General features: G+C 40.3%; 1 protein-coding gene across 2 annotated transcripts; it reads right to left on the bottom strand.

Moving 5' to 3' along the window:
* Positions 1-7,839: 7,839 nt before the first annotated feature.
* Positions 7,840-9,307, bottom strand: LOC127643124 (THAP domain-containing protein 10-like). 2 transcript variants are annotated; one of them, XM_052125707.1, is made up of 3 exons: positions 8,910-9,307; positions 8,612-8,753; positions 7,840-8,003 (listed from the first exon to the last, which is right to left on the bottom strand). In XM_052125707.1, exons 1-3 carry the CDS (start codon positions 9,252-9,254, stop codon positions 7,840-7,842), a joined length of 651 nt encoding a protein of 216 aa, XP_051981667.1. In that variant the 5' UTR covers positions 9,255-9,307. The 2 variants fall into 2 exon arrangements, with proteins under 2 accessions (XP_051981667.1, XP_051981666.1); XM_052125706.1 differs by having other exon boundaries at positions 8,612-8,756.
* Between the last annotated feature and the right edge of the window lie 527 nt (positions 9,308-9,834).

Here is a 9,834-nt window from a genome sequence, read left to right on the forward strand (position 1 = left end):
TTTTGAATAATGTACAGATTTTGCTCTTTTGGAAAGAAATTGGTACTTTTATTCACCAAAGTGACCACAATATATAGTCAGGACTTTAATAATGTGAAAAATTACTATTATAATTTGGAAAATAAATAGTGTTCAGAACTTTTTAAAACTACTTCAAAGAGTTCTCATCAAAAAATCTTCATGTGCAGCAATGAGAGCTTTGCAGATCCTTGACATTCTAGCTGTCAGTTTGTCCAGATACTCAGGTGACATTTCACCCCGCACTTCCTGTAGCACTTGCCATAGATGTGACTGTCTTGTAGGGCACCTCTCACGCACTAACTGATCCCACAAAAGCTCAATGGGGTTAAGATCCAAAACACTCTTTTCCAATTATCAGTTGTATGTATTTCTTTGCCCACTCTAACCATTTCTTTTTGATTTTCTGTTTCAAAATTGGGTTTTTCTATGCAATTCATCCCATAAGGCCTGCACCCCTGAGTCTTCCTCAAAACAACGATTGACAGACGAGTTTTTAGAGAAAGCCGTTTCTTTTTTGCCATGTTTGACCTAATATTGACCTTAATACATGCAGTCTATTGCATACTGTGGCAACTCAAAAACAAACTCAAAGACAATGTTAAGCTTAATTTAATGAACCAAAAAGCTTTCGCCTGTGTTTGGTATAATGCCAAGTGATTTTCTAGTATCAAATAAGCAATTTAGCATGATTACTCAAGGATAAGGTGTTGGAGTGATGGCTGCTGGAAATGGGGCCTGTCTTGATTTGATCAAAAATGACTTTTTTCAAACAGTGATGGTGCTGTTTATTACATCAGTAATGTCCTGACTATACTTTGTGATCAGATGAATGCCACTTTAGTGAGTTAAAGTAATTTTAATTCACCAAAAAAAAAAAAATCCTTCTGAAACAGCCAAATCTGTACATTATTCAAAACATTTGGCAGCCAGTGTGTATAAATATATATATATATATATATATATATATATATATATATATATATATATATATATATATGCAAGGTTTATAGTGAATAAGGAGTTATATTTTGGTCTGTTCTCACCAAAAAACGATTAGCTTTCTTGAGAAGACGAAGATGATGATGAAGAAGATGAATTAAACCACTTAAGGATTACTTTATGTTTCCTTTCAGTGCTTTTTAGAGCTTTGGATATTGTTGATTTGTGTTGTGTGGACATACAGAGCTGAGATATTTCTATAATATCTATGCTTGTGTTCAGCAGAAGAAAGACAGTAAAATACATCTGGGATGGTAGGAAGGTGAGTAAATAATACGAGAATTGTCTTTTTTTTTTTTTTTTTTTTTGTGTGTGGCAGAGCTCATTTCGTGACCACCGGTGGGAAAAGGAATGGTAAAGAAAATAACAGAAATTTGAGGTGTAATGTTTGTAAATGTTATATAATGATTTATGATGTAAAAGTGTTACACAATATAAAAAATACAATATTTTGTAGATATTTTCTAGAGAATATTTTTTTCCTCTGGGAAATGGTCAAAAGAGGGTCTTCAAAGGTTCTACTTCTCAGTATTAAGAATTTCTTCATTTTTGCTTTTTAAAAAAAAAAAAAAAAATCAGGTCAAGTAAGTGCGTATAGTTACAGAATTACCCATTTATCTGAAAAAAAAAAAAAGTATTTGTAAAAGTTAAATTAAACAGTTGTTCCTTTCCATAGGGAAGGAAGTTTAAATTTGATGCCAGGCAGCAGTAATGTAGATAAAAAGTGTCATATACATACCTTAGGTTCCCAGCACCCCTGAGGGGGGAACAGGTGCTACATGACCAGCATGGGAGCAAGCCCTGCAGCTGTGGCCTTTTCTCTCTCTATGGCTCTCGCATAGAGTGTAAAGTGGCTGGGGTTATCTTAAGGCTATGAAATGTGTCGGGGAAGGCGGTCTTCCCCGGTCCTATTCTTTCAGTAGGAAAAGACCCTGCGGAGGCCACATCCTGCCCAGACTAAGGGGAGGTGTTATGTGGCTAATACACCACGTGGGTTGTCAAGCCGCATGTGGGAGCGGCGCGGTGGTAGGTCCTACCTCTTGAGGGAGGAGCTCTACAAACACAGCAACCAGGGTCAGTGGGACTGCCCAAGGGAGACGTGGGTCCGCCAACAGGGGGACAGTACCGTTTAAAATACATCACAGGGAGTTGCCTGAAGAGGAGCCCTACCCCAGTACAGAACAATTGTGGCTCGTAGTGGGTCTGCTCGCAAATTGCTCACATCCAGGAAGCGACGCTTAGTGACTAACCTGGGAGAGAAAGCGCACTGGATCAACTTGGTGAAGGGTGCTAAGTGCAAGCGGAACACCCGGTCGGCTGTTCCATATTACCAAGTTCTACCGGCTCGAGCCTGACAAAACACGGGATGAGACCGACTCAACCCTGAGATTGTAGAATCACGCAAAGGTGTTGGGTGTTGCCCTGCCTGCTGCTCTGCAGATGTCTGCTAGGGAGGTGACACTGGACAGTGCCCACGAGGATGCCACACTTCTTGTCAAGTGTGCTCGAACCCGCAAGGGGCAGGCACGGCCTGGGTCTGGTAAGCCAGAGAGATGACATCAACGACCCAGTGAGCTAACCTCTGTTTGGAGATGGTGTTCCCTTTCCGCCATCCGCTAAAGCAGACAAAGAGTTGTTCAGAACATCTAAAGCTCTGCGTGCGGTCCAAATAGATACGCACGTACCAAACACAGCAACGAAAAGGCTGGGTCTGCCTCCTCCCGGGGCAGCACTTGCAGGTTCATGACCTGATCCCTGAAGGGGGTCGTAGGAACCTTGGGCACATAGCCCGGTCGAGGTCTCAGGATAACGTGAGTATTTGTATTTGTATTTGTATTTGTTCGGTATTTGCCGGACCGAAATCCAGGCAGGTGTCGCTAATAGAGAACGATTGCTGGTCCCCAACTCTCTTGATGGACGCTAGCGCTATCAGGAGGGCCGTCTATCAAGTGGCTCGAAGGGGGGTCTCTGAAGGCCCAAAAGGACCACTAAGAGATCCCAGGAGTGGAACAGGCTTGGCCGGGGAGGATTCAGTCTCCGGGCGCCTCTAAGGAACCTGATAATCAAGTCGTGCTTACCCAAGGACTTGCAGTCCACTGCGTCGTGGTTGTCCGAAATAGCGGCTACATACACCTATAAGGTGGAGGGGGACAGCCTCCAGCCTCTCTTGCAAGAATGAGAGAATCTCAGCAGGTCTTTGGCAGCCCATACACGTGAGGCAGCATATATGACCTTCAGAAGCAGAGAGATATCTACCGCATCCAGGAACTACACAAATGCAGAAAGGCATCTTGAAAAAGACGCGTCTTTAAAAAGACATTCAATGCCAATGTGTAAACTCTTTTAGAGGAAATATACTCTTTTAGGAAATGCTGTGGAAGCTCACAGGGGCGTGGACTGCACTGGCATGCAGAGAAGGGAGAAAGCCGCTGGTAATGCGCCGTACAATCCAACAGCAATGCTCTTAGAGGTGAGTGTCTCAGCTCGCTGATCACACAACCGCTCGGCTCCGAAGAAAGAATCTGACTGAACAGATGCACAATCCCCGCCTTTTTATGTCTTATGTCCGGGGGCAGGACATTCTGTTCGCCAATTTGGCATTGGCCTTTTTCATATTCAGAGGTATCCGAGGCTCCCGAAAGAAGCCTCTTGTGTCACTACAACCAACACAACGTTGAGTGAGTGACAGAAGGGGAACCTGTGGTAGTAGTTGATACATTTTTTATTTTAAAACAACATTTACTGCACTGGCTGATAAATAACCAAAATCACCAGCAGTATTAGGCAAGAACAAACTAAATAAGGTGATTACTGGGTGAGAAGGATAACAAAGATATATATATATATACACATAAATAATATTTTGTCATTATGATGCTGCTATTACGTCATCCTAAACAAGCATCATGTTTAATACTTTATACTAAAATAAATGTGTGCTTCACTTAGGTTTCACTATCTGATTATAGTAAATAACTTGCATTGAAAAGCTTTCCTTGACGTCATCATGGCAAAAATACACTGATCGCTCAGGTGGGCGGGTGTGACTCCTGATCGTGATGAACTCTGGGATACACTTAGCCTGAAATGGCACTTTTCCACTGCATGTTACGGTTCGACTCGACTCGCCTCAACTCTACTCGCTTTACTTTTCTACTTTTCCACTGCTGTATACACTTCAACGTGGATGGGATTATAGGCTGATCATCATAGTACACCGCCTCTACTGCCATGACATCACCTTAAACATGACACAAACATTACTGACCAAAACAATAACACAACCACTTGCTGTTAGCTACTAGCTCATTGTGCTGCATAAAGCAGATGTTGCATGGTGATTTCACACAAGTGTAACAGTTAAATTGGCCTGGTTGTTTTAGAAGCAAGCTTTCCAATACCTGGTCAACAAAATAAATTGAAGCTTTCAAGCAGAGTATAGAGTTAACATAACAAAACATACCATCTTCCATCATGGATAGGGTTGCCAACTGTCCCGTATTAGACGGGACATCCCTTATATTGGGCCTAATTGATCTGTCCCATACGTGACCTCCCTTGTCCTATTTATTGACTGCTACACTGATCTAACCACTGACTGATACAACAGCAACAGTAGCAGTGCTGATCACGACACTTGAGGATGATCACTGACACCTGTCATCATCCAATCACAGCCCCCCACTCAAGCGAATCCGTATACGTTAAGTAAATGCTCCAATTCCTCCACAAAAAAATATTTGGGCAATGTGTGCACTGTTCAGTCGATTTGGTATGTGGAAATACGGATTAAACTGCAAATTATGGTTAACCCAGCAAAAAAAAAAAAAAAAAAAGACTGTGCATGTACAATAAACAATTTGAAGTAAAAAAAGATGTGGGTTATGCCTGTCTGCTGTGACTCAACGAAAGACTTCTATACTTTATGTTGCAGGGAATTTTCAGTTGGCCAGGGAGGTGAGAATGACTCGACTCAACATGCTTCCACAGAAATGCACAAGAAGGCTACACTAGCTAAGGGAGCAAGCAATATCGGTGCATTCTTCGGGGCAGCAGCTACTGTGGAAACTGACAAAATAGTGGCAAGTGAAGCCTCGTACATGTTTAAAAGTGAAGATTGACATTCAATTTGGTAGTTATTGGCCGTTGTATTAAATAAGTTTTTAATTTAAGGGAATATGGTGCAGTTCACACAGAACACATTTTCCGTTCGTATGTACTGTTTTTTTTTTTTCCATTGTTTTCGTCTGTAAACAAGCTCTAGGTTGACCTATAAATATTGCGCAGCATCTTAGCCAGAGCCCTACTGAAAAAATTGACTGTATTTAGAGCTGGAATGTCCCGTATTTAGCTGATAGAAAGTTGGCAACCCTAATCGTGGATCAACGCCAGTCCAGGGCACTCTCCCTCCCATTGCTCGCCTTTTAGATAGTGTCCATTTGGTCGAACCACTTCTACTTTTCCTTGATGGTTCTGTAGTCACTTTTAATTTTTTTTTTTTTTGCTTTTCCCTACAATGTTGGTAGGTCCAGTGTTAGCCGTGTGCGGCCAAAGCTGATACACTTCCTGAAAGACTTTTTAGTTTTGCGTCATTTTTTTCTTTGCCAACGAGTAGACAGTCTGCTCCTCGTTTATTGACCACAGCGTGGTTTTGCGCACAGCCATCTCTTTTTTCACAATTTGAAAGTTGCTTGAACAAATGATGGTGCCAAAAATTTGACGCTCCAAAAATCACCAAGACAGCATAAAAGTAATCTGTACGACATGCCATATCGACATGGTGATATGCATAAAGAATGTGAATCAAGAAAAATGCAAGAAGAATGTGAAATTTAAAGTGTAGCCTGACTGAGCAGGGAGGAGAATTACTAGTAAAAACATTTTGCACCCATTCACTTGCATTGTATGGAAAAAAAAACAGCTGAGAAATTCATCCAAAAATTCTGATGAAGAAAGAATGTCACACACAGGGAATTTAAATAATTAAAAAATAATTGAAATAAATATCAAAATTAAACACTCTGGTCACTTTTCTCCATATTGAGTGCAAATGCGAGATAACGGGGTTTAAAGTCCCTGTAAAGTCAAAATTAAGTATGTGTTCTGAGTTTGTCATATCACAGAAAAATGTGTTATTAGCCACCCAGCCAAATTTGAATGATAAAAAAAGTCGGCAAGTACATAAAATAAGCTATCAAAATCTTGAAAAAATGAGCAATGGTCTCTGCTCTCAAACGCTGGGGGCGTGTCCGCTGGCTGCGCTGAAACCACGCCCACTCGCGGGAAAGCTGCCGTCGCCACACACACTCAACTGTCACCGCTACAGCCGGAATGGATGCTCCTAGCAGTTTATTAGGTTTTACCAAGCCATATATGTTTGAGCCTCCAGAGCCTGAATCTGATTCAGAGGATATTGACCAAGAAAGTCAACATCGTCCCCCTCGTTCTGCAACAGAATGGTAAGATTTTGCTCTCCCTTGTATGCAAGTTAGCTAAGTTATATGTAACGTTAACTAGCTAGCATAACCTAATTTAAGACACAAAGTTAGACTAGTAATAAATAACAGATTAAAACATATTTTTACACTTTATAGTTATAGATCAAACTAACAGCCATAATGGTTGTTATAGTAAGGATAAAAACGATGTGCATAAATCCATGAGATAATGGACTGCTGAATATTATTATTGCAACACACAAGCTGAGAAACAGAATACGCTCTAAATTGTTCAGATAACTTTTCTGTGATTGTTTATAACACAATACATTTGAGTTGTCAAATCTAAGTCACACTGTGAATTAAACTGTAGGTGCACCTGTGGTGAATGCAGGACAATGCCCACAGAGGATGAGAATGTCTGCTGCAAAGACATTAATGCTGTATGTAAAGATAAAAAAAATGTGTCTCCCTCCCATAATGATCATTAAAAGTATGAATACACAACTAGTAGAGTATTAGATCTCTAGCACTAAAACACCTTATAACATAATCCAACAGGTTCAGAATAGATGCGGAGAGCTTCCTGAAGAGTTACGGTGCATGACTCTTCATCCAGGCCTTGAGCCTGTCTGCCTGAACCCATACTCTCTGCAGAATGCCCTAAACACCTACCAGGCAGACCATGGGCCACTGGAGATGAAGGAAAGAGCTGTGCAAGTTAGACCAAATAATTTTGAATGTGTAGAAATTACATTTGTGCTGATAAAATGACATGCCTGTCTTTCAAAAACTGGTAAGGTTTAGGACTCAAGAACAAAGTCACACTATGTATGCAATCATATTAGGAAATTATGTTTATTAATGTATACGTGAATGATATGAGGCAGACTGCAGGTTGATGAATCAAACTGTCATCTTCTGGGGTCCCGTTCTGTTAGACCTGACCAAAAAGTGAGGAAAAAATAAGACCAAGGCCTTTTTTGTTGCACAAAGAAACCAGATATTGATAACTTCACAATGTCAGTTTTTATTGCAATTATTAGACAGAAGACCACCGACCCAATACAAACCTATGTAAATGTAATATTATTATGTGACATGACATTTTGTTTTTATTTTGTCAATACAGTCGTGCTCGCTATCTGGCCTACAGATGTTTTGTTTCCTGGTGCTGGGGATACTTGGGAAAGCACAACAGGGTTGTCATACCGTCTTGTGTTGTGCACCGTATTCACCAGGAGTACCCGGATGAAGATGGGGAGTACACAGGCTTTAGGCCTCCCATTTAAATGCAGAAAATCTGTATATTGTACTTGTTTTGGAAATGTGCTATGTACACAATTATTCAATACACTTTCAATAAATTTCATTTTAACTATCAACCAGTTTGAGTAATTACATGTTTATATGCGTCACAACTTACTGTCAAATCTGGACTATCATGTCTATCTATATACATTGGAGTTGAAGAGCAAAGCGGAAGAAGCATGGCTGTGGTGTTTCCAACAGCAACACTCTTTGTGGCCACAGTAGCTTGAGAACCTGAAAAATATAAGGATAGTAATAAGAGTTATGTATAGTTTATATTTGTATTTTGTAAGAGAGATTGGAGCTATGTAAAAAGAACAAATTTTTAAAAAAACATTTCTGTACTTGCAAGATTTCTTACAGGACGCATGACATTCATCAGAATGTTACTGGAAGTAAACATTTTAACGATAATCGTACTGTTTGTGTTCATTGGTGTGAGATAGTGGTCCAACAAATCACAAAACAATTGAAGTTAAAACATTATTAAAGCAAGTAATCAGTAAAAAAATAAACAAATACATTAATTACAAGCATAGATAAATACAATATAGTCTATCGAAGTTAAAAATAAAGTAAGTTATTTCAGGTACAAAAATCGAAAAATTTAATGTAAATATATTCAATTCGGAGTTCGCGCGCTCTCTGAAATGCGCATCTCTCTCTGTGTGTGTACGGCAGTGAGCAAACAAAGCGCGCGAGCTGCGAGAACGGAATTAAATTATCCTTTTCCTCTTTTATCGATGAAATGGTTTAAAATCTATTGAATGTGAAAACAAGCAAGACAAAACACGTGCAGATTTCAAAAAGACAAATTAGGCACTTAACATACGGTAACTTACCTGTACTCTTTATGTTGGCTAGTGTTCTTTTAGACAGTTGTGTGGCCACAGTCCTTTTCCCCACAAAGTGATCTGTCTGACATCCAACTTCTCGAGTGACTTTATGCATAAAAGACTCGGTCTCTTTTGTGGTCGGAAGGGACTGCTTTGTGAACAGATAATAGTTTAAATTACTTGGCTAAGGAATCATATTGATCATATAAATAAACAAACAAAATCACGTTAGAGGGTTGCAGAATTTAGTAGTTACTGTGGACTACCTACTATAATTGTAACATAAGCACACAAGGCAGTTTACCGTCATTGGTGGGCACGCACTGCCGATGATGGCTCCAGTTGTCGGCGCGACGGGAGGATGAGGGCCAAGGCGGGAGATAGTCGGTTCGGCCCCATTCTCCAGTAACAGCGGATTATCAGTGAATCCCAGTTGTCTCCGACGAAAGTTTATAAAACTATCCCTTGTAAAATGATCACTACAGAGGCAGGTTTTGGTGGTGATCCTCAGCTCTCCATCAAGGTGGCTCTTCACAAAATTAATCCACCTCTTCTTGATGTGATCGTTTTTAGGAAATTTAAATAAGGACACCGATCTGTTTCGTACATGATCGCATCCAGGTAGTATGCATTTCTGTGCCGAAGGCATAGCTAACTAGCAAACTGTAGGCTGTAGTAACTAATAATAGTACTGACAGTAACTCGCGATTGAGCGTCAAACTGATGCTGAATGTGCTCTATTTATATTGTTAGGGAGCGGCCAGCCTCAGGGGCTCCAGTGCGTCATCAAGTAGGGGCGTGTCCAGGAGCTCAGGGGCTCCAGTGCGTCATCGAGCCCCCGTTTTAGCCCCGCCCAAAAAATCCGGAAAATAGCAATGGTGAAAAACTGTTTAACGGTCTAACTCCACAATTCAGTCCTTCACAGTTCACAGTCTTTGTAATATGTTTTAGCAATACATTTCTAACATTTATAATGTGTTTAGAATTTTTTTTTAGAATTGCCTTTACAGGGACTTTAACATAAACTCTCGGCTTTGCAATGGCGAAATAGGGGTAAAAACTCTCTCAGATGGAAGTGACCACTGAGCCAAATGCATAATAATAAAACAAAATCTTGGGTAGGCCTTGCCCACCTTTGTCATTCAGCCTATGTAACTTATTAAAATGTAATCTAGGACGTTTACATTCCAAATGAATGCTATCAAATTGCTTGAAATAAGAGAGGGGGA

Source organism: Xyrauchen texanus, chromosome 4 (genome assembly GCF_025860055.1).
Source record: "Xyrauchen texanus isolate HMW12.3.18 chromosome 4, RBS_HiC_50CHRs, whole genome shotgun sequence".
NCBI lineage: Eukaryota > Metazoa > Chordata > Actinopteri > Cypriniformes > Catostomidae > Xyrauchen > Xyrauchen texanus.

Excerpts from the sequence above, each read along its gene's own strand:
- LOC127643124 (XM_052125706.1), bottom strand. The coding sequence starts at position 9,254 with ATGCCTTCGGCACAGAAATGCATACTACCTGGATGCGATCATGTACGA. Across the intron at positions 8,757-8,909 it reads GTGCGTGCCCACCAATGACG|CAGTCCCTTCCGACCACAAA; the intron begins GTAAACTGCCTT and ends CTGTTCACAAAG. Across the intron at positions 8,004-8,611 it reads AGCCAACATAAAGAGTACAG|GTTCTCAAGCTACTGTGGCC; the intron begins GTAAGTTACCGT and ends TATATTTTTCAG.